Raw genomic sequence first — 24,515 nt, forward strand, 5'->3', positions numbered from 1 at the left:
TATAACCCTTCTAGAGGATGGGTTTATATAACTGTGATATATTCTGGCCTGGGATACCATTCTGACCTTCTGCTTGGTACTGCAGATATTCTCTACATCAGTGATGAGGGCGGTTTTACGTAGGTGTAAGGCCTTCTCCAGCTCATCGAAGGTGTTACTTATTTCAGTCACTGCCTCGTTCTTGCGGTCCGTCAGTTGCTTTGAGATCCCATTCACAAGCTCGATGGCTGCCATCAACTGAGGGAGCCTGTAAGAAGTCAGTAAAGAAGAAATAGTCTGAGTGGGACCTACCTGAATAGTAAAACAACATCTCTTGATATCTGAGAAGAACTGCAGTATCAGCTGCAATTACATAATCTGGAGGTACATGGCGGCCATACATACCTGTTGCGCACAGTGTCCAATTGAATTTTTAACGCTGACTTATGCTGTTCCAGCACATCCCTCAGTGGAACGGTCACATGTTCTCTGTGCTCCCCTTCTGTGCACTCCAGGCACATGGCTGTTTCACATGACTCGCAATAGAATTCCATCACCTGCAGAGGGCGCAGTGGAGCATACTATATTACAAGCTCAATCCTCCAAGAAATTAAATAATACAAATAATTCATACACTGTAAATGTTTTACTCAGGTGTAGTATGTTCTGTTTTTGATTGTCTTTGAAAGACCTCAAACAAGACATAATAACCTTGGTCAAATCGTGAAGAAGCTTACCTTGCCCTCATGGTTGGGGCAAGAGAGAGGCTGGCAGGCTGCAGCTGCACTGACTGACTCAAGAACATTGCAGGCCTCAGGCTTGGGGCACTCTGGGTCTCGCTGCAACACCTCCATGAGGTTTGTGATGAAGAAGTTGTTCTGCAGGGCAGCCACGCCTTTCTCTGGCAAGATAGACGTTTGGCGGCACACTGGGCAGGACAGAGTCAGAGACTGAGGAGGGATGTAGTTTTGTAAGCATCTAAAAGAAGGCGAGAGGTAAACGACGAATTTTGATTACTAGCATGGCAGACAAATGATCTGTGGTGGCAATAAAGAGTGCAAATTTTGAACTGATGAAAGTGCTTCTTTCATGTGAGAGGAGCAAGCCTGTGGAAATGTTCATGCTCATTGCCAGCAGTTCTTTAACATGACTAATCCTGTTTTCTTGTGGCAAAGTTCAGACTGGTTGGTAGTGGTACCTTATGTCATACAGACAATCAGACATAATGATGGGACAATTACTGCCATGTCTGTGCCTTAACTCACATTTCAAGCTGTGATCCAGTAAACATACTGAAATCATTGCTGCTGATTGTATTTATTTTCCCTATTCTACTTCTACACGAACTGAAAATAATGTTCCATTACAGATACACTTATTCTTATTCCATAATGAACTAGAATATGGAGCACATTCTCCACCAGGCTGGGTTGTACGTCATTAGTTACAGCCATCATGACCTATGAGAGGCCTATAGAGGCCCCTCAAGCCCTCAACACATAATTTCAATTTGCAATGATCGAATGTTGCCTTCATTGTATGTTTTCTAAGAAATAGATTTGGAAGCCAATTACAGGAAAACAGGATGGAATATCAAAAAGCTCTTTGACACTCATTGTCACATGACTCCCGAGATCATGTGTACCAAATGTGGTGGGGGAAATGTTTCTGCAACAAACAGTGACATTTAGCTTTTGTGGTGCCCCTAATAGGTCTCTGTGAAGTTGTTTATAGGCCTCTCAATATCTGATTTGAATTTGGGGTTCATTGAACAATGTCCTTGATTTTGGGCCTTTTTTTGAGAAATGGGCCGCCCGCAAACTTTGGAAACCAATATAGCCAATCGGTATAGATTATGAATAAATTGTAATTTATGTTTATCACGCATGTATGACTCCAGATTAGCAATTTGTGTGAGCTTTTGAAATAAATATGCTAGTAGTAGCAATCTTGGAATAGGAGAAAAGTGTGTTGGTATAGCCTATAGTGCCTCCATGAGGCAGATTAGATTTATTTTCTCTCTTTCTTTTGTCTACAGGCAGCATGCATGCTACCATTTTGATTGATTGATTGAAATATTTATTAACAGTTTGTAGAATTTACAGTACATTTTAAGCACAAACTCAATACAAAGACTGTCAACTGTGAGTGGACGACCCAATTAAGCATTACACTTGTTTACAACAGGGTCCACATTGTTCAATTCATCAAATGCAAGGTTTGACAGTGATTGGCCCAATAGACGGACAAACAAAACAAAACGGACGCATGCACAAACGTGCACATAATCTCTCCTTCACGTCCTGGCAGAGATATTTTTAAAGATGCTATTCAGCATCTTTAAAAATATTCAGTGGTATGTAGGTAGACATAATGAAGCACTTAAGTCCTATAGTAGATACTTTGTGGCACGGTCCTCTCCTTGGACCGTGAACTTTGACTGTCCTTATTTTGATTTTGGACTTTAATATGTATTTCTGTCTTTTCACTGATTTCAGTATGTTTTGTTTATGTATTTGCTCTTGTATTCCTGACTGTTTCTCTTTGGTTTTGGTTTTCTGTTACTCTGTTGTTGCCTTAGTTTTGTGTGTCTTTTTGTAGTATTGTTCATCCCTACTCATCGTAACAGTACAAACCAACCAGAACACAATGCAAACACAGGACTTAAATACACACAGGATAACAGGGCACAGGTGGAACCAAAATACAATCAACACTAGGATAGGCTGGGGGACTAAAAGGACACAGGTGGAAACACTGACAAATTACAAGGTAGGTTAGACAAGGTCACTAACAGTAACTGGAAGACAGGAAACACTAAGAACAATACTACAAAATAAGATACACAAAACTAAGGCAACAGAGTAACAGAAAACCAAAATCAAAGAGAAACAGTCAGGAATACAAGACAGTCAAAGTTCACGGTCCGAGGAGCGGACCGTGACACTTTGTCATACAATGGATTACATGTACGTTGTGTACTTGTGGATCTGCTATTTTCTGGGGAAAGAATTTTCACCTATAATGGCAAAAGAGGGACACCAGGTTGAAAGTGTAAAACTCACTTCTCGCAGAAGGTGTGCAGACAGGGCAGGACCTTAGGGTTGTGATAGTGATCCAGACAGATGCTGCAGACCAGGAACTGCTTGTCTATCTGCCTGACCACAGGGCTAGTGCTGCCTGTCTCACGCTTAGCCATGATGAGGGACATTCAAAGGACACGGTAGCACAGGTACCACTTAACCTAGAAAAAGGGGAAAGGAAAGGGATTTGTGAGCGAGCTATAAAGACATCCACAGCAGAGCAGAGGAGGGTGTAATCACTTCATCAGCCTAAAGGAACATGGAAAGAAATGAGTCACAATTCCTGCTGCTCAAATGAGGCTGACAAGAGCTCAAATCAGGGGCAGAAACATACTGTCCCTTATGAAATCCATTTTGACCTGGGAACGATTCTACAAATCCTGACAGTTTTCTGAAAAAGCTATGTTTCTATGCCAGTTGTTCTTCGATTTTTCAAAAATAGCAGACCTACAAGCTCGTAGCGCGCCACTCGGTGGCACGCTATGAGCTTGTAGATCTGCTATTTTTCCATAGCTAAAGCATAACATAATGCTAACACCAAAAGGGGTTCCCGCCCAAAATGGGTTAAATGCGGTATGCATACTTTCTGATTCTGCCTCTACAAATGAATATGTTATATGCTTTTCAGTATTCATGGACAGAAGAACAGCCTGAGGACCTTTGTAATAATACATTGTAAGTGAATATCATAATAATGTTAATGGCTGGGAAGAAAAAAATAATCCATGAAATTATTATTGCAATGGGATTCCATAATATAATAGTTTTGGAGCCAGAAGGGAGAAGTTTGGGACATGTGGAGCATTGTCCCAGCGTTGGCTGATCTAAGTGCGCGGGAGGGTTTGTAGGGTTCGATTAGACTTGCAAGATATGCCAGCATCAGAGTTTTGTACTCTGCGGGCAGCGACAGGGAGCCAATGGAAGGAGCGGTGAAGGAGGAGACATGTGATGTGGCTGGTTGAAGACCAAGCAAGCTGCAGCATTTTGGATTTAAGTTTGCATCATGCCATGAGAGGGAGTTACAATAGTCAGGTTTTGATATGACTGATGTCTGGATAAGGAACTGGGCTGACTCCTGGGTGAGGAGGGGACTCGGATAAGAATGGATGACGGACAGTTTCACGCACGCACGCATGCACGCACGCACGCACGTGCTAGTGCATTCCTAGCACCAGTTTCTAGTGCAGAAGTTATGATTTTTTAAAGAAATCTCTCCTTGTTCTGCTGTGCACATTCATTTGGTGATTGGAGACTGACGCATCTCTCTCTCTCTCTCTCTCTCTCTCTCTGTGTGTGTTGGGAGGGACGAGAGAAGAGCGGGGGAGATGCGCTGTGCGCTCTAATCGAGACGGTTATTTTTTAATTAATTAGAACAAATGGTCCGAATGTTCACTCGGAAATTCCTGCCGAAGTTCGAGTCCTAAAATAAGGTCTAGGGTACAGCCTTACTGTCACACACACACACACACACACACACACACACACACACACACACACAATAATGAAGAACTGTCGTACTAGTGCTTATGGTTTTTGAAGGTGCAGTGCGCAAGTGTCTTACTCCTAGGTTATACACATCTACTATAAAACACGTGTTCAAGTAAGACTGTTCAACACACAGTTCAGTGGATGACACATGCATTAGCAGATAGCGTAAAATTATATTAAATGGAAGGGTGTCAGTGGGTTAATTACAGATTATCTCTCTGTGCCAATGATACACTGTACGTCATATTGTCCACATGCAGATAGAGGATTAATACATACTCAATAGCAAGGTCCTTGGACATTGATGAGAAAATGCATCTGTATTTCATATTATTCTGATACTTCATACTACATTTTTCTGATAATCTTGTTTGTACTTTTATCAACATAATTAATGTTAACTAATGTTGTACATAGAACAGAAGACCAGCTAGAGAAAAGTGCTGTGGTCAGAGAGCTGAGACACTGACCACACAAAACATGAGTCATTGGCACTAGCTCTAGTACTTAAGTTCAGATGCTATACAGAAGAAAGTGACCCTGCCCAGTGCCCAATGTCTGCCACTGATGTCTGTATACAACCTTGAGAGGGAAAAAAAAGAAAAAGAAAAGCTTGCTGCTCATCATCTTGACCATCACCAATGGTCACCAACAGTTTTATAGGAAAATAAATACTTTTCCAGTGCCTTCCAGAGACAGACCGACTAGCTGCACCAGGACCTGGTGGCCTGGATCACGGACTAATTCACGTCAGATTGCAGGTCTGCCTGTCAGGTGCGTCTGTGTTCTGTCACCCTTCTTGTTCACCCTCTACACATCGTGCCACTGTCAGAAGTCCTCTGACGACACTGTCCTTGTCAGCCGTATCACAGATGACAACACTGTCGAGCACAACGCTGTGGTAGAGACTAGAGAGTAGAGAGCTTCATGAAGTGAAGAGATGCTGACAACTTCCTTCACCTCAATGCAAGCAAGACCAAGGAGAATGCGGTGGACAATCGTCGGAGCAATAAGAGACCTCCAGCCCTGTGCATCATTCATGGGGAGACAGTGGAGTACGTGGAAACCTACACTTTCCTAGGGGAGCACGTAAAAGAAGCTGAACTAGACTGATAACACGGATCGCTACAAGAAGAGCCAGAGCAATCTGTTGTTCCTGAGGAGGCTCAGGCGAGACTAACAGGATGCTGCAGGTGTTCTACTAGTACTAGGCTGTTGTGGCCAGCGTCCACTTCTCTGCAATAGCATGCTGCTTTGGGTGTGTGTGTATGTGTGTGTAGGGGGGGGATACGTCAACAAATGGGACAGTAACAGGCTGACTACGCTAGTGAAAAAGGCTGGCTCTGTCGTTGTTGGAGCTCAACAGGATGGTGTGGAGGTGGCGGCGGACGTAAGCACAATATGGAAGCGTGTGGCCATCATGGCTAACCTTTCCTTCCCATCGCCTCCAGAAGGAAATAGTAGGGTGACTGAGCAATAGTAGTCCTTCATGCCATCTGCCATGAAGCTGTACAATGACGCTATGGCTCGAGCTACCACCAGGCATCCCACCTGGTCCGTGGTCTTGGTCAAATGGCCAATATGACTCTGGTTCTTGCGAGTCTTATCTTTGATTGATTGATTGAAATCTTTATTAACAGTTTGTAGAATTTACAGTACATTTTAAGCACAAACTCAATACAAAGACTGTCAACTGTGAGTGGACGACCCAATTAAGCATTACACTTGTTTACAACAGGGTCCACATTGTTCAATTCATCAAAACATTTAAAGACATACAAACATTTAGAGACATACAAATAGACATTTCTCTGTAGGTAAAGAACAGAACAGGAATTCATCATATGGGAAGCAAAAAAAGGGAAAAGATACAATATACAGTGAGGGAAAATGGGGGGGGGGGGGGGTGGGGGGATTCAGATTTTACAGAGGCCAGTTTCGAAATGCAGCCATCCGTAGGTGCCCTTTGAGAGCGGTTTTGAAGGAGTCAAGGGATTCACATGTCTTAATGACTGTTGGTAGGGTGTTCCACATTTTGGTGGCATAGGAGCGAAAATAATTTAGTCCCTTGTTTGTGCCGAATCTGGGTTGTACATGGTTTGTTGCACTCCCTCTGGTGTTGTGGGTGTGGACTTCGTTTACATTAAGGAAGTATTTAGACAGGTACATGGGTATCTTGGTGGTGTATCGAATCTTGTGGACCAGACCCATTGCAAGATGCTGTACTCTGTCGTCGACCCTAAGCCATCCCAGCCTGTCAAAGTGGGCAGGGGTGAGATGGGTTCGGGGGGTGAGGCCAAGTAGGAGCCTGACCAGTTTGTTTTGAGAGGTCTGGAGCCTTGTTTTAAGGGCCTTTGAGGTGCTGTGGTACCAAGAGGTGGATGCATAGTCAAAGAAACCTTGTACGAGGGCTCCTGTTAAGGTCTTCAAGGTGTTTTTGCTGACCAGTGAGGAGATCCTGTAAAGGAATCTTGTTCTTTGATTGACTTTTTTGATTACGTTGGTGGCCATTTTATCACCGGAAAGATTGGCCTCCAGGATGGAACCTAGGTAGGTAATTTGATCTTTTCGTGTGATAATATTGTCACCCACTCTAACCAAGAAGCCATCTGCCTTGCTGAGTTTACTATTTGATCCGAAGAGGATGGATTCAGTTTTTCCCAGGTGTAAGGATAGTTTGTTATCAGCGAGCCAGGTGCAGATTCTACCGAGTTCAGAGCTGAGGGTCTTTTCAACCTGCAGTTTGTTCCTGTCCGAGACCAGCAGTGCTGAGTCATCTGCGAACAGGAACAAGTTGCAGTCACAAGCTGAAGTCATGTCGTTAACATAAATTAGGAACAGTAAAGGCCCTAGTATGCTTCCTTGTGGGACGCCACAGCTCACTGGGAGGGGAGGGGACAGTGTTCCGTTCACCTCCACCATCTGTTCTCTCCCCTCCAGGTAGGATTGCATCCAGCTCACTGATGTGCTATCAAAACAATCCTGTGTACTAGGGGCTAGGGACTAATGACCAATGTGACTCTTGTACTGGTATCTATCTACCTGCCTGCCTGCCTGCCTGTCTGTCTGAGCACACACACGCGCACAAGCACGCACGCACGTACACGCACGCACGCACACACACACACACACACACACACACACACACACACACACACACACACACACACACACACACACACACACCTAATTAGGAGTAGCCTATGGAAAGTGATGGTAAATGGAGGCCTCATAGCCAAAATGTTACATGATTAAATTACATTGTTTGTAACTATGAGGAGTGTTATGATTTCTTTGAATTCATGGGTCACATACATATGAGAAGTTCTCGGGTCATGCATAGTATCGTTCTTTTTTCTTTTCTTTTTTTTTTTTTAAGTCAATGCCAACTGGGACAGCTGGCTCTGATTCTCCTGCGAAAATCAAGAAAAGTATTCTTCTATATTCTTCTCATTCTCATTCAAAAAATGGTGAGTGCAGTTGTATTTGACAGACAATGATGTCAACAGAATAGGCTTGATGTTTGATGGAATATGATACCTACCATGATCTAGAGATCATGGATTTTAAATCCTTTTAAATGGATTTTAAATAATGGAAGTGTGGGGGAAACTCAATGAGTGTCAATTTCCATGAAATGTTAGAATGTGAGATATTTTGTTACAAGCTCAAACAACACAGTAATATAGCTATTGGCTTTACATCTCGATCTGTGGGGGTTACCATTCAGCCACATAAGAAAACAATGTGCACATTGTGTACAAATGTATTCACTGAGTCAAGAAAGCATCTGCTAGCTCATCCTTGTAACTGCAAGCATAGCCCTACGCCGTAATGTGTTAAAAACACAAAGCTGCTGCTGGTGGTAATGGCAGTTTAACGGCCATTACTTAAATCTGACTAATCCTTAGAACACACACATAAAAATGTCCCTTAGAAAGCTATGTCAACTCACCCTTAACCTCTTTACCTCATCGCCTCGCCTCATCTTTCAGCCGTGGCCTCCAAACCCAGGATTTGTAATCCCTCTATTGAGGTTACAGTACTTCTACTGTACATAAGCAATCATTCGATCTGTCCTTTGATGGAGCAGACTGCCAGCAAACGTTCAAGCTTCTGTGTGCATCTAGTAGCAACACTGAACTGAACTCAAGCTTACCGCTCTGTCTTTCAGTTCCTGTCTGAACAGTGCTTTGACAAATACAAGGCCTGTTTTTTTTCCGGTGCTAAGAGGAAGGAGAAAAAGAGGAAACCTTAAAACGCCGCACCCCAAATTCCTCCTAGTTCCTTCCCTTGACTGAGCCTGACTGAGTTCACTCAGGCACCACCTGTCAAGTGCCTATGGGGAGATGAGGTTAAATACACAGTTATCGGAGAGCTGGTGGCTGGTAGCCTCTCTCTCACATGAACAGGCAGGGTTCAGAGGCAGCTGTCTTTCTGCAACACAGAGCAGTTATCTCTAACAATGGCATTCCTTCCCTGCTTTCAGCCACAACTCACCACAACCTCTCGTCTCTTCCCCTCCTTTCCTCTCTACTGTTCTTCCTCGCTCTTGCTCTTTCCTGCTCATCCGACATACGCATTGTCCTGTGTGTCACCACCAACCCAAATCTCAGCTATGTTAGAATTTCCGTTATGCAGGAGGACCCGTTGTTGTAAGTTGCCCAAAGATTACAAGGCCCAGTGACTAAAGAAATGCAGATGCCTTTCACTGTCCACACACTCAGTCTGACAGTCCCAGCTCTTCCCAGCACCTCTCTTCCTCCCTCCCCTTGTCTCCTCTCCAAAAGCCCCCTCCCGCCCTCTATGCGCCTCCTTCCCCTCACATGGGCTGAGGGCTCTGAATGGCAGCAGCTGAGAAGTGACATCAGGAGGCAGCAAGCCTGCCAGATCCCAGAGGCTCCTCCTCTCTGTTCTAGGCCTGCTACAGTGAGTCTCCCAGTCTTCCATTCCCTGTTCCCTCAGCAGCCCCCCTTTTGCTCAGTTCCTCCCCCTCACCACAGCACAGAAAAAGACAGCAGCAATGCATGCTTCCATGCAGATCTATGGAGTGACGAGTTTAGCAAAGACAAAAAACTATTTAAAAGTCTGGAAAAAAGGAAACAATATAGCAACGATTAGAAATATAATATCACACAGAAAATAGATCCTAAAAATCCAGGGAGACAAGCAAAAGTGTGATAGGACATCTGGATAAACCTACAGTAATTCTACATACAGCACAGCCCCTGAATGGATAGTGATAATGGTGACGGTAAGGTTCTATAGAGAAAGGAAAGTTGTGAGTGAATATCCTCTCCAAGGAATCCTTGGAGAGGATATTCACCTTGAAATTGCCTGTTCAGCAGTTCTTACAGATCAAGTTTATTATTCTAGTCCTTACTTCACAATCCACTTTCACACAGGAACAGGATGCCAGCATAGAATCTACAGAATATGTGTAGTTGAAAATTCACGTCTAGATTCAGCTAGATTTAGTTCAGCTTTTTGAATATAAAGTGTTTTTCACACTCTAGAAAATAGTGTGGGGGTCCCCAGGGGTCCCCGGAACTCCCAGACCCACAGGAATGCGCCCTGGGAGCCGGGCCGGTTCCGGCGAGCCGCCCCACGTCCGAAACGGTTGAGAAATGACAGAGTTAGCGTGTGGGGCCGGAGTCCCCAGGGGCGGGTCCCTCTACTGTACTGTACTGTACTGTCACACCCAAAGTCATCATATATACAGTGTGTGTGTGTGTGTGTGTGTGTGTGTGTGTGTGTGTGTGTGTGTGTGTGTGTGTGTGTGTGTGTGTGTGTGTGTGTGTGTGTGTGTTAGGCTGCACAACAGTGACACTTGGTGTTGAAAACCAACCAAACAAGCTATTTTCGTGCTCGGACACAGGGACACAGCCAGAGACACACAAAGCTCCGTATAGGAGTGGTTGCACCACTCAAAAATATCAGATCTACACACTCACAAAGTGATGCCTTGTGAACTTATTTTTAAAAAGAGAGCCAGGTTGAAAGTGGCTCAATGGCCTTCTCTTATGTACTGTACCACCTGGATTACTGTGCTGTCCCCCAGAATTTAATGACAAACGGCACACTTACACATGCCCATGACATCACCCCAGCAGGATCAGTTCAGCAACTATTGATACTTTTTTTAGCGATTATTCTGTCACTTTTTTGATTAATTTCATAATTAAGACAAAAAAATTTTCATATTGATTGATTAACCACTTAAACGTTGTTTTATACTTTGTCACAAAATGGGGTCGTGCGAAAAGTGAACATAACAGATCTACAAGCTCACAACACGTCACATCGTGACACGTGAGCTTGTAGATCGGCTAGCTTCACTTTATTTGAACTTTTTGTGATATATTTTCTTTATTTGCTTTTTGCCTATAATGACATGCCTAAAATAGTTTGATTAAATGTTGCACCTCTACTCCAAAACAACCTTTCACCTGAGGTCAGGTCTGTGTGACAGACTTTAATTGGATCTCAGCAACAGGCTTACATTCAGTGAAAACATTGTGCTCAGCTTAATCTGCTTTGATCAAGTCTGCAGCATGAGGGCATTTAGCCATGCCTTTCTCTTTCCGAAAACCCAAAATTGGTTTGCCCCTCACAGGCCGTACTGTATTGTACAGTAGCTGAGCTCCACTATACTATATTATAAAAACAATTGTGGTAGCACTGTATAGGAAGGTTGCATACAAATTGTGCTGATATTCCCAGGCTCAATACATACCGGTATGTAGCACTGACTTGGCTTTGATTGATTGAAGTTTTAGTTGTTAACGTTAGTTCAACTTAGAGCTGTAATGCTCCATCATCCGTCTGCTCCAATCAGATCTGCGTTACCTTGTCCGCACCCCTTTATAAACGGTCCTCACTTCCCTTCGCTCATCTGTGCTTCCGTTCAGGTAGCACACAGACACGTTCGAGAGCTCACAGCTCACCTTCTTCATTCGTCATTTCCATCCAAGTCCAAGAGTCAACAAACTCCTCCACGGCCGCAGCTTTCATCCCAGGACACACCGTCGGGTGTTTCGCCAGCGTCCCAGGCCCCGCATGCCTCCATCAGATACAGTATCATTCTAATTGCTCGTCAATGCTATTTATCCACCTGAATGGTTCAACCTTCAAAACAAACGTAACTGCTAACAGCCTAATTTCGATTCCGTTCCGATGCTGCCTCCGCACTAGCCACTTTTTACCCTGCTTGCTTGCTGCTGCTCAGTGCTTTGTATGTCGTGCGTTGCCGTTACAAGGCTGCTTATACTGTATAGTGTATACTGCTGCTAATGCCTCATGCCACCAGTCTCGCACTGCTTCAGGTGGCGTCCGGGCGATCATGCATTAAACGTTGCTTTCACGGCAGTAAGCTACTGGTCATCCTGTGAACGTAGCATAGATCAGGCTGCAGGTCTAAAATCATACACGGCGTTTTAGTTCGTCCACAGTGTAGAGTGGCGACACGCTTTGTCTAGTTCCAAACTTTTTGTTCCTTGGCGGAACTTTTCCCCGAGATAGAACGAGCACTTCCGCATTCCATTGTTGCCACGAGAGTCAACACTAGTGTAGGCTCGAGGATCGTTTGCTTTTGCCTGAAGGCTGGCGTGCTTTGATGACGCAGTGTTGTGATGCGCCAGTGTTGGCTGTGATGAGCTGTTGGATGGAATATTAATAAACGGAGCGACCGGTGGCGTTCCATGATAAACTCCTCGTCATCTATCCTTATAAAGAGAGTCTAAAGCCTGCATTTTCTTCTAGCTGCGGCCGGCGCTACACTAGCGTCACCACTATCGTATCTTAGACTCCTAGACTACTCTGAGCATGTCCGGTGCCGTCAGGTTGCCACGTCCGCTCATTATAAGCGTCTCAGGCTTGTTTTATTTAATCACTTACCAGGTGGACGCCGTTGTTTAAACCCACGGTTCATTCGAAGCACCCTCAGTGTTACATGTTGGTAAATTATCCGACGCTGTCGGATCGTTTTCATAATGATTCAAGTTAGTTTTCGTGACTTGTTTTTGCGGACCTGGCGCTTGTCTCCTCCAACATGGCAACTCGGTGCCCCATTCATTCATGCCCTGGCAATCTACTAGTGCTCCAGATTCTTTCTTCAATCATGTGGATTGTGATGAGATGTTGAGCGTAATCGTAGGAAAAAGAAAAAGAGAGAGAGAGAAAGGGAGAAAGAGAAAAAAGAGAAGGAGGAGGAAAAGAAACAAAGTAAAAAGAGGAGAAGAAGAGAGAAAAGAGAGGCGTGTGTCAGTGTGAACACGTTCAAATAGCTGATCTACAAGCCGTGAGCTTTACAGGTCGGAGCTCCCACTATCAGCTCAATAAGTCACTTTTTGCTGTGGTTTATTCCCGGGTTTTCATTCCATGTCTAACCCCCTGATCGACGTTAGACCCTCAAGAACGCTCCATTATTACATTGTCAATGAAGGGAAAATGCGTGCCATATTGTCCCTCTTTACGCCACTCTGTTCCTATCATTCACGGCATTTAATGTTCATGCCGGCACCGCTCGTTCACTTGACCTTTCACCACCTAGTTAACTTGAGCTAGCCCCCTTTTCACCAGCGCCCCTCATTTCTCACGGGTGTGATTATCGGCCGTGTTCCATCTGGTATTCCTCTCCTTTCACAGCAAATCTCAAATCTGCTGCCGCGTTTGCACATTGTCGTACCTCGCCCAGCAGATATGGGAGTTTTTCGCCATGGGTCACGTTCTCAATCTCCAGTTGTAATCCGTGGGAAGTACGTGTCTCTGATGTCTCGGTTCAACACATGGTTAGAAAGCGTAGCTCGCTTTCCACTTCATTCACGCGCAGTGGGCGCATAGTCGGTCTTCTCTCAGGATTCAGGTCCGCCTATGTCGACCTTCTCGATGGCGAGACCGTGCTCACCGAGCCGTACCTAATTAAGATTTTCTCTGTTACTCACCCGTCAACTGCATTGTTTCTCCCGTCAATTAAGTCTTAATATTCTACTCTCACTCCAACTGCCACGTCGGTCCGACCATACTAACTCCATGCTTGTGCCCCTCCTGTCCAGCTACCTGCTCGGCGATCATCAGGGAAACGAGCACTGTTCACGCATGCCTGGAAGGCCAGGTTCCCGGCTAGGCCTCAACACGGACCCCCACCGAGCTGAACTCGTCAGCCATCCAACGCAGCCTAATCCCATCAGCAGCCACGCACTGCAGCAGCCAAACCCAGCCGGCAGCCACGCACCGCGACAGCTAAACTCAGTCGGCAGCCATGCACTGCAACAGCTAAACTCAGTCGGCAGCCACGCACTGCAACAGCTAAACTCTCTGGCAGCCATGCACTGCACCAGCTAAGCTCGTCAGCCACGCACCGCAACGTCTCAACTGCGCCGTAATGTCTAAACTCATAGGTAACCACCCACTCAACGTCTCAAACCACTCACCTCAACCCATTTCCGGGCGGGAACCCCTATCGGTATCTTACCCCCTCAGGCCGGGAACCCATACAGTACGTACAGTATTCAAATGTAAAATTTCGATGCTGCTTTATAAATATTTGAAGTTTTTCAGAAACCTTAGGTCAGGATTCAGAGGCGTTTTTAGAATCCGCCTTAGGCCTAAATGGATTAAGCCATAACCTATTCACAGCCTCCGTTGCTCGGAGAGCTCAGGCCACCGTGCTACGCTCCCACTTCAGTTTTGGGGGGGAATTCCAAGCGGAATAGTTCCCGCAGTCGGCCATATCACTATTAATAATTTCGGTTCCACGTCCACTGCGTCAGCCATAGCCCAAGAACCTATGTTCGTCAAACCTTTCCCCTCGGGTCTGCCGCGTTCGTCAAACATCACGACGCCCAGTTTTCGCTCGATGCCCAGAGATCCATGGCGTCTACTAGTCCGGCACCGTGGTCAGGTACCTCTCCTCCGTGCTCCTCCCCCTCCACGTTAAGACCAGTTTCTTCCCTGCTACTGCGGAGACCATCCTCCTCCTCGGCCGTGAATGCCGGACACTTCCGCCCCACGGAAATCCCTGGACGGGTGCTGCACCAGGATGTCTCCGTGGTACTTGACATCAACCAGGATGAGCACATCACCAACGAGCATCCGTACGGGCCATTACCAAGTATAACAGAGAAGATAGCAGTGAGGAGACTAGCTGGTCACTGCCACCGCCATCGAGAACTCCCGGCCAAGGCCGCACCGCGGGAACCAACGCTGGGCGTCGATCGAGAGGACGTCCCACACCTTCCTAGGCAGACGCACTAAAGAAAGATACCGGTGCGGAAGCACAAAGGAGCTGGCCAGATGTACGAAGGACCGAGATGACCGGAGTCGTCGTTGGAGGGCTCGTCTGAGGTCGTCGTAGAGAGTTCGCCTCCCATCTCCGCTCGCTGCTCCTAAGATGTGGTCTCCCTCCTGACCGCTATACTCCAGCCACTCCCTGAGAATCGGAGCCGCCACCACCGCTGCTGCCAGCGGCGTCTCCGTCCTGATCCTGCAAGCCTCGGGCCACCGGTCGTCCTCCGCCTTCTCCTCCTACGTCAGACCTTCCTCCGCCTCCGTGCTCGATGCCCAGAAGTCCATGGTGTCTTCCAGCGCGGTACCTACATTGACTGGTGGATGTGTCGGGTGGCGGGTACCTCCTCCTCTGCCCACTTCTAAACATGTTCTCCCTCTCCAGGACGCCCACTCACTTCCTCCAAAACGACGGTCGACCCGTCCTCCGGCCACGCAGGCCTCCTCCGTCGGGAGTCTCCCTGTCCCGCCAGGCGAATCAAATTCTCACTCACTGCCCTCTGTCGAGAGGACGCCTGCTAATCAAATTCTCACTCACTGCCCTCCGTCGAGAGGACGCCTGCTAAACAATCATTCCATTCACGTTTCATTCATGCCATGCTAACCAACCTTACTCTCATCCCAAACAGACTGCGCCGGCAAACGATTTCCGGCCAACCATCCAGAGGCTCGCTAACCACCGGGCTGTTCGCCTACCAACCATACCTACTAACCATTCTCCCACAAGCCCCTTCCGCAAAGGCTCCCATGTCGGCGGCACCAGCCGTCGTGAGGCTCCAATGGCGCGGGGCCTTCCTGACTCTCCCACGGATCCCTTCTCGCTAAAGGCCCCGGCTCGTCGAAGGAATCTCTCCAACATCGTTTGTATAGTCCCTTCCAGGTAAACCTTAATTTACTCCTCCTCCAGACGTTTGCACCATTCCTCCAGGCGCGCACTATTTAATTCCTTTTGGGGGGCAGGCTCAAGAGCCCCCCCTGCCTCCGCCAGGCAGGATCCGAACCGAGGCTCTGGTCCGTCCCCAGGGGGCCCACGCCAAAGCTCCTCCACTGTCTCCTCCTCATACTGTCATCATTCTGTTATCATTCTGTATCATACTGTCAGTCACTTCTTTGTCCATTCACTCAATCCCAGCTCCATACTGTAATCAATTCACCTGCAATAAATCTCACCTCCAACCTCCACCCTCCGTCTTAAGTGTAAGCTCGTTAAGAGTTGAAGTTTTAGTTGTTAACGTTAGTTCAACTTAGAGCTGTAATGCTCCATCATCCGTCTGCTCCAATCAGATCTGCGTTACCTTGTCCGCACCCCTTTATAAACGGTCCTCACTTCCCTTCGCTCATCTGTGCTTCCGTTCAGGTACCCGCCACCTCCCCGACGACCGCCCAGCAGCAGGCTCCACCAGGTCGGCCCCAGGGGGGCAGGCTCAAGAGCCCCCCCTGCCTCCGCCAGGCAGGATCCGAACCGAGGCTCTGGTCCGTCCCCAGGGGGCCCACGCCAAAGCTCCTCCACTGTCTCCTCCTCATACTGTCATCATTCTGTTATCATTCTGTATCATACTGTCAGTCACTTCTTTGTCCATTCACTCAATCCCAGCTCCATACTGTAATCAATTCACCTGCAATAAATCTCACCTCCAACCTCCACCCTCCGTCTTAAGTGTAAGCTCGTTAAGAGTTGAAGTACAGTTGAACAGTTTGCAGAATAGATACATTTCAAGCACAACTCAATACAAAAACTGTTAACTGTGGACAACACCACACCATAAAGCATTACACTTGTTTACAATAGGGTCCACCATTTTCAATTCATCAGAACATTTAGAGACGTACAAATGTACACGTCTATATAACCAAAAGCGGGAAATCGTCATAAAAGGAGGGAAAGGGGGTGGGGGGGGGGGGGGGAGAAATATGTCCGTAGGTGCCCTTTGAGAGCGGTTTTGAAGGAGTCAAGGGATTCACATTTCTTAATGACTGTTGGTAGGGCATTCCACATTTTGGTGGCATAGGAGCGAAATTAATTTAGTCCCTTGTTTGTGCCAAATATGGGTTGCACATGGTTTGTTGACCTCCCTCTGGTGTTGTCAGTGTGGAGTTTATTGACATTAAGGAAGTATTTAGACAGGTACCTGGGTATCTTGGTTGTGTAGCGAATCTTGTGGACAAGACCCATTGCAAGATGCTGTACTCTGTCGTCAACCCTAAGCTATTCCAGCCTGTCAAAATGGGCAGGGGTGAGGAGTGTTCGGGGAGTGAGGCAAGTAGTAGCCTGACCAGTTTGTTTTGTGAAGTGTGGAGCATTGTTTTAAGGGAGCTTTGAGGTGCTGTGGTACCAAGAGGTGCATGCATAGTCAAAGAAACCTTGTACAAGGGCTCCTGTTAGGGTCTTCAAGCCAAGGTTTTTTTGTTGACCAGTGAGGACATCCTGTAGTGTAGGCTATAGCTGGATGTAGTTCTGGCATCCGATTGTATTTTGAACAGTAACATGAATAATTATGTTATTACTAATAGATAGGTTGTGACACTGATATTATTGGTTTTGCACCACTTAGAATTACAATACACACAAAAAATATCTGATATAGGCTAAGCGTAAGTTGACTTCTACTCCACATTTTCTAGCCTAATTATTCCTTCCTGTGAACTCAGTCCGTCAATATAATGTTACCATTTGATATTCAAAATAATATGATTAATTTCAGTTACTATTGCATTATTTTGTTTTCAGGAAGTGAAGCAGACCAATAACTATGCTTTTTCTGTCTTCTTGCATTTAGTTTCAGATTTTTCTGTTTTCTGTTTTAGTCAGTATTTGCAATCAGTATTTCAGCATTCTTTTAATCGTGTATTCCATTCCATTGGCCAACCACTGTGATTCAGTACTGAACACTTGGGACTGTCTATTTCAACAGTCAGTAGTGACCTCATGTATAAGAAGGTGTTGTCATGACAGTGTTTAAAAATAGAGCCTTATATTCAAATCTATTGTGTGCCTGCGTGTATGTCTTCAGCATTGTACAACAATTGTTCTACAAATTTCTCACTGTAATTTTGTTCATTTCTCTGTTAGGCAGATTGGCTATGGTCTCTGTTTGACAGACAGGGTGGGTGACAGAGATAAAGTGAGACATAGGTAGAGAGAAAAAGAGATATTATTCTACCGGAAGCGCCCATAGATCCCTTGACCCAGAAATGTTTATTGTGTAATACGTTTGACAAGTACAATAGGGCTACCATTGATAAGATATCGATTGTAAGGTTTAAAATGCATACTTTTTCCAAGGCTTGAAGGTTTACTATGAACTACATCTTGGCTAAAGAAAAATACAAAAACAAATGATATTAGTGACCTCGGAACTGTAGTGATTTAATTTGATGGACCGATATGCTCTTAAGCAGTGAACGATCCTTCAGACATGGGTAATGCATGACTGCTCACAGACTCATGTGTATTGTGACTTGATTTTATCACTAAAATGACCCCATTTGCTCTAGTTATAAAAAAGTCTGAAAACAACAACTGGTTGAATCAGACCTGACCCTCAGGCTATTCTATCCTTCCATCAAACATGAACAATAAAAATGTTTGTATGCCGAATCTTGAGGATCTTTGTGGTCAGGACCCGTAAATGTTCCTGACTTTCACAGGAATCCATCAGTCAAAGAAGTTTAGGACTACAAGTACAAGTTATGGTACAGCTATAGAAAACAAGTTGTGGTGCAGCTATTGTAAAAGAAATATGTCAAACAGAGTTTAATGGAATAAAATTACCATTATGACGATGTTATATCAAGTACAGTAGCCAGAAGTGTTGATTGACAGTGACAAGAGAAGACAGGGTGTCAAGAGGTATCACTCACAGCGTCATTACTATGACAGAATACAATGCAGCATGTTGGAGACTAGCAGCCTGCAGGCACACTCATAAAGAATATTCATAAAGGTAACGCTGTTACCCAACTTTAGCTTTCTAATGAGGCGTTTTTAAGTATTAAAGAGGATCCGTTTCGAGGGGGACAACGATTGGTATGAAGCGGTGGTACAGTATGAAGCTATACCACCAGAGTTACGATAATCAGCGATATAGGATCGAGCCATACTAGAACAATGATGGATGAAGAATGATGGATCATTAGTGTCATCATTGCAAATGGATTAAAAGTGAACTATGATTTGAATTTGGTAGGCCTTCATTAGGAGACTGTAATCATGCTTCAGCTTCCTATGGTATCGCAGATATATACTGTATATGCGCAAGAAAAGAAGAAAAGAGAGAACTCCTGCACACTGCACACTGTCCTTGGCAGTTATTTTCTTGCCTATGGATATTTCCTCCTACGCACCTGTCAACAAGAAATGGAATGTGGACTAGAGCCGTTACCGTTGAGATATACAGTAGAGTTAAAACATTATATAGAATGAGACAAAATCACCCACAGAAGTTGTTAATATCAGTGTCATATCTGCCTTTGTTCATAGAATGCAATGACATTTGATTAAGATAACTGTCAGCCATTAACAATGGTTCCAATTGTTGAGCCAAACTGATACCACATCCCTAGAAAACATATCCCTGATGATTTAATTATCAAGCATAACAGTATGTGCTGACCAAGATACTAAAGCAGAGAGTGCAGACTGCAGACTTCTAAAGTCATTACATAATCAATGTGAAACATAGGTGCTACAGTAGTAAAGTATGCTAAACCTGTACAATCTTTGAGTTTACAGTGCGACTTTAAAAATAAATTGGGCTAGGCACAAAAGTGATAAAGAAGGTGCATTTCAAAAGACTATACCTATACCTATCTACAATGAATAGCGTTGGATTAGTCAAATCTGAAGACTCATAAGCAATAAGCAATATTTTGGTCAGTGTTCACAAACATCATGATATCTTGCCGAGGCCAAGTCATGGTTTTCAGTCACACCATAATAAAAGCTTCGATGCAGATGAATTTAAGAGGGGAGGGTGTGTGGAAGATGCCTTCATCATTTGGCTGCATTCGCATTGCAATATTGACTTATCTTAGTGTCCTTTCTTTGATAATAGAGAAATTAGTTTTATTGTAGTAATAATAATGTAACCTAGACATAAATCTGGTAAAGTGGTCAAGAGTGCAACATGCACTCTTGTTGAGATGTTGCACATGTTGAGATAAAAAAATGATCATTAATTATGTGATGTAATTTCCTTCTTGGACATAAACACAATTCATTAAGTGATTATTAAAATCATACAACATAGTCAAATCCCATGAATAAAGTATGTTTTCTACAGTTACTACAGCGTAATAGACAGACTGTTATTACTTCCTAAATAGCTGATTCCATGGTTAAATATCACAGTGAGAGACTGGTGGTATCCCATTATTACGTATCCATTAATGTAATAATAAATAATAATGCATAACGTCTTAGTCTAGACATACAGGGAAGTACCCCTACTCCTATAGGGTAGCATGGATCCAGCTTCATCTTCATTACTGCCACATACCGTATCTGCATTTTATCAGATTAGTATTCAGAGATCGTATCCAATCATTCCGGAGGTACACTTTGTGCTCTACTCTTGGCAGTTTACACTTAGTTGTTCATTAGTTCAGGTTTCGCAAGGAGAATCCAATGCTGGATCTTATATCCGCAGCATCTGGATATATTTGCATCTGACAGTGTTCCATGTGTTCCACTGTTATAGTGGCCAGCCTGATTTGTATAGCCTACAGCTGCTGTATAAGTGAAGTGAAGTGAATCTGACTGCAACATCAGCCATGCTTGCTGTCTTGCTCTGTTCATTATGAGATTCATAGAGCCTTGAAGACCATGAAGTAGACATGCAACCATTCTCTCTGCCCCTTAGGCACAACAACCAAGGATGTCTGTAACCTGCCACGACCCAGTGTAGACTGCAAGCAGAGCATCCCACCAGCTGCACCAATTAAATCCAGATATCTAGGATGGGAAATGATTGTTACACAAAGACAATTGCCTGAAAAACTAACTAACGGCCAATCAATAACAAAGATTCACAGAACCATCTGGAAACCATCCAGGTCAGAAGTATGCAAATTGCACTGGTTGTTGCTGGCTGCAGTACAGTGCCACATGAGGAGTCATACAGTGACATAATCGAACTACCAGCTGATTCACAATTACCACACAGAGCTTTCAACCTCCTTGTAAATTCAGTTCACACCAGCTGCGAGATTTACTAATCTCCCAAACAAAAGAATGTGTATGCTAATAGTTGAGGAGCCCAGCCCTCAGACTGCAGCAAAGATGCCCACCTGCCACAGATAAAAAGCAGCCAGGGCTGCCTACTGTAGGAACTAAAATGGAGAAATGAGTGGGCTGCTAAGGAAGACACAGAATAGTAGGTGGTATAGTGCAATCGTTGCTCGCGGAGGCTGGTATAAAATGCTTGTTTTGTATTCCTTTGTTTGTTGATGTTCTTTTTTATTATAATAAACTGAAACCAAAAGCATTGCATATCAGAACAGAAATGGTACAGTGGCAGTCGTAATTATTGCCACCCTGTGATTTATGGATGGACAGATGCCGGGCAGGATGTAGCAATCAATTATTCATCCCCCCTTCCCTGTATTGAGGAATCAAGGAAATTTGCACTGGTTTTAATAGAACAAGGAGGCAGCAATAACGTATATAAATAATGAATGGCCAGATTGTACTCACTTGAATTCCCGGCAGGAGTGATTGGAGTGTCAGCATCGCAGGCTGTACAGCAAGCTGCCCATTGTCAGTGTCCTACACGCCAACAACAAAATCCAGACGCCACTGGGAGACAGAAATGAAAGGGCAGGGTCTGTTTGGGAAAAAGAGACAGTGGGGAAAGGGAGAAAGGAAAAGAAGCTATGTGAGTATGTGGGGAGTGGCATGCATATACAGACTAACACAGTGTTGGTTTGGATAGCATGTGGGAGGAGTTTATGTGACCAATGGCAGAATGAGGGGGCAGGGAATATGCAGAATTGTTGGAACCTTATGAGCAGAGAGCAATATAGTCCGTCTGGTGCAATGGGGCTTGGCCTCTTCCTGTACCACCCCCACTTCCCATAAAAGGACAATGGATGCCTTTCGGTTGCCTTTTTAATAATCAGGATGTAAAGAGGATCAAAGACATATGGAATTAATGCGTAATAGGAAAAATATATATATTTGCACTTTTGCAGTCATAAACAATTACAATGATATGAATAACTAGCCTACAATCATTATCATTATGAATATCATATCTGTCTACTGTGAGTTTATGTGACCAATATTTATTCTATTCATATCTGTCTCTGTATACTTACTGTATGTCTGAAGTTTTACTCTTATGCACCTGTGCACAAGATGTAACAATAAAGTACAACCTTGAATCTTGAATATTGTATCTTCTTGTGGTTGGCCGTAAAACAACAATGTAATGTTTTTTGTTTTGTTTTGTTTGTGTACTTACACTCTTACAGTATAAAAACGTATTATTACCATATAATTATTGGCAGGGAAATGAGAGGTTATGGGGAGAAAGACAAGAGTTTGGTATGCAAACAGTCAGGGAGTCCAGATGTAAACTTGGTTTACAAAGAATGATACAGTTGGGTGGGGTTACAGATGGTATGAATGTTAGTGGTGGTTGGGACAACTGAACGCTCTCCGGGATGAAGACAATTAAACCTCTAAGCCCCTATTACGTATAGGGGCGAAACTACAAGCGCACAACACTGCATGATCCATCCATTGCGAGCTTGTAGATCTGCAATTTTTTAAAGTGTTTGAACATTCTTGGAAATGTTTTAATTTTTGGGAAATAAAAAATAAAGAATTTGACGATGCACCATAGGGATGTTGGGGTGATAGAAGATCTCAACTCAGTTAATTCCTTTGTTTTCTGTATTGAGCATCCAAAGTGTTTCATTAACAGTTTTTGGCACAAACAGAGAGTAGCCCTATATAGTATGTGTGCAAATAGGCTTTGGAGACGTATGTGTGAACTGCAAATAGGCTAGATTTGGACAGGGAGACACAAGGAAATAAATGAAGAGATGGTGAAGATGAGCAATGCTGTGGCAGCATTATGCTGTATGATGGTGCTAGTGGAGGGAGAGAGGGGGCATAGCATTATGCTGTATGATGGTGCTATAGAGGGAGAGAGGGGGCATATCATTATGCTGTATGATGGTGCTATAGAGGGAGAGAGGGGGCATAGCATTATGCTGTATGATGGTACTATAGAGGGAGAGAGGGGGCATAGCATTATGCTGTATGATGGTGCTATAGAGGGAGAGAGGGGGCATAGCATTATGCTGTATGATGGTGCTATAGAGGGAGAGAGGGGGCATAGCATTATGCTGTATGATGGTGCTATAGAGGGAGAGAGGGGGCATAGCATTATGCTGTATGATGGTGCTATAGAGGGAGAGAGGGGGCATAGCATTATGCTGTATGATGGTGCTATAGAGGGAGAGAGGGGGCATAGCATTATGCTGTATGATGGTGCTATAGAGGGAGAGAGGGGGCACAGCATTATGCTGTATGATGGTGCTATAGAGGGAGAGAGGGGGCATAGCATTATGCTGTATGATGGTGCTATAGAGGGAGAGAGGGGGCATAGCATTATGCTGTATGATGGTGCTATAGAGGGAGAGAGGGGGCATAGCATTATGCTGTATGATGGTGCTATAGAGGGAGAGAGGGGGCATAGCATTATGCTGTATGATGGTGCTATAGAGGGAGAGAGGGGGCATAGCATTATGCTGTATGATGGTGCTATAGAGGGAGAGAGGGGGCACAGCATTATGCTGTATGATGGTGCTATAGAGGGAGAGAGGGGGCATAGCATTATGCTGTATGATGGTGCTATAGAGGGAGAGAGGGGGCACAGCATTATGCTGTATGATGGTGCTATAGAGGGAGAGAGGGGGCACAGCATTATGCTGTATGATGGTGCTATAGAGGGAGAGAGGGGGCATAGCATTATGCTGTATGATGGAGGGAGAGAGGGGGCATAGCATTATGCTGTATGATGGAGGGAGAGAGGGGGCATAGCATTATGCTGTATGATGGTGCTATAGAGGGAGAGAGGGGGCATAGCATTATGCTGTATGATGGTGCTATAGAGGGAGAGAGGGGGCATAGCATTATGCTGTATGATGGTGCTATAGAGGGAGAGAGGGGGCATATCATTATGCTGTATGATGGTGCTATAGAGGGAGAGAGGGGGCATAGCATTATGCTGTATGATGGTGCTATAGAGGGAGAGAGGGGGCATAGCATTATGCTGTATGATGGTGCTATAGAGGGAGAGAGGGGGCATAGCATTATGCTGTATGATGGTGCTATAGAGGGAGAGAGGGGGCATATCATTATGCTGTATGATGGTGCTATAGAGGGAGAGAGGGGGCATAGCATTATGCTGTATGATGGTGCTATAGAGGGAGAGAGGGGGCACAGCATTATGCTGTATGATGGTGCTATAGAGGGAGAGAGGGGGCATAGCATTATGCTGTATGATGGTGCTATAGAGGGAGAGAGGGGGCATAGACTGTCGTCTCAGGGTTTTATTGTGAGACATGTGGTTGCCATGGAGACTGCATCCAACGTAGTTTAACCAAGAAGGCGGGACAGTCTGGTTTCTGAGTAGCAGCAAGAAGGTCAGACATAAAGGTATATAAGGC

At 44.8% G+C, this 24,515-nt stretch overlaps 1 protein-coding gene across 3 annotated transcripts in view; it reads right to left on the reverse strand.

The window, feature by feature from the left end:
• LOC310864921 (tripartite motif-containing protein 3-like) overlaps positions 1 to 21,704 on the reverse strand; it is a 31,062-nt gene extending 9,358 nt beyond the window's left edge. Inside the window, exons 1-5 of one of the 3 annotated variants that reach the window (XM_083773766.1) lie at positions 21,529 to 21,704; positions 3,045 to 3,223; positions 717 to 957; positions 385 to 536; positions 67 to 247 (exon numbers count right to left, since the gene is read on the reverse strand). In XM_083773766.1, the coding sequence (XP_083629892.1) occupies positions 67 to 247; positions 385 to 536; positions 717 to 957; positions 3,045 to 3,190 (720 nt within the window). In that variant the 5' untranslated portion in view covers positions 3,191 to 3,223; positions 21,529 to 21,704. Of the gene's footprint in view, positions 1 to 66; positions 248 to 384; positions 537 to 716; positions 958 to 3,044; positions 3,224 to 9,050; positions 9,301 to 21,528 lie in introns of those variants that run through there. The other 2 variants (XM_083773768.1, XM_083773767.1) reach the window with 2 other exon arrangements.
• Between the last annotated feature and the right edge of the window lie 2,811 nt (positions 21,705 to 24,515).

This window comes from Protomyctophum parallelum (assembly GCF_964188405.1).
Source record: "Protomyctophum parallelum genome assembly, chromosome: 9".
Classification (NCBI taxonomy): domain Eukaryota; kingdom Metazoa; phylum Chordata; class Actinopteri; order Myctophiformes; family Myctophidae; genus Protomyctophum; species Protomyctophum parallelum.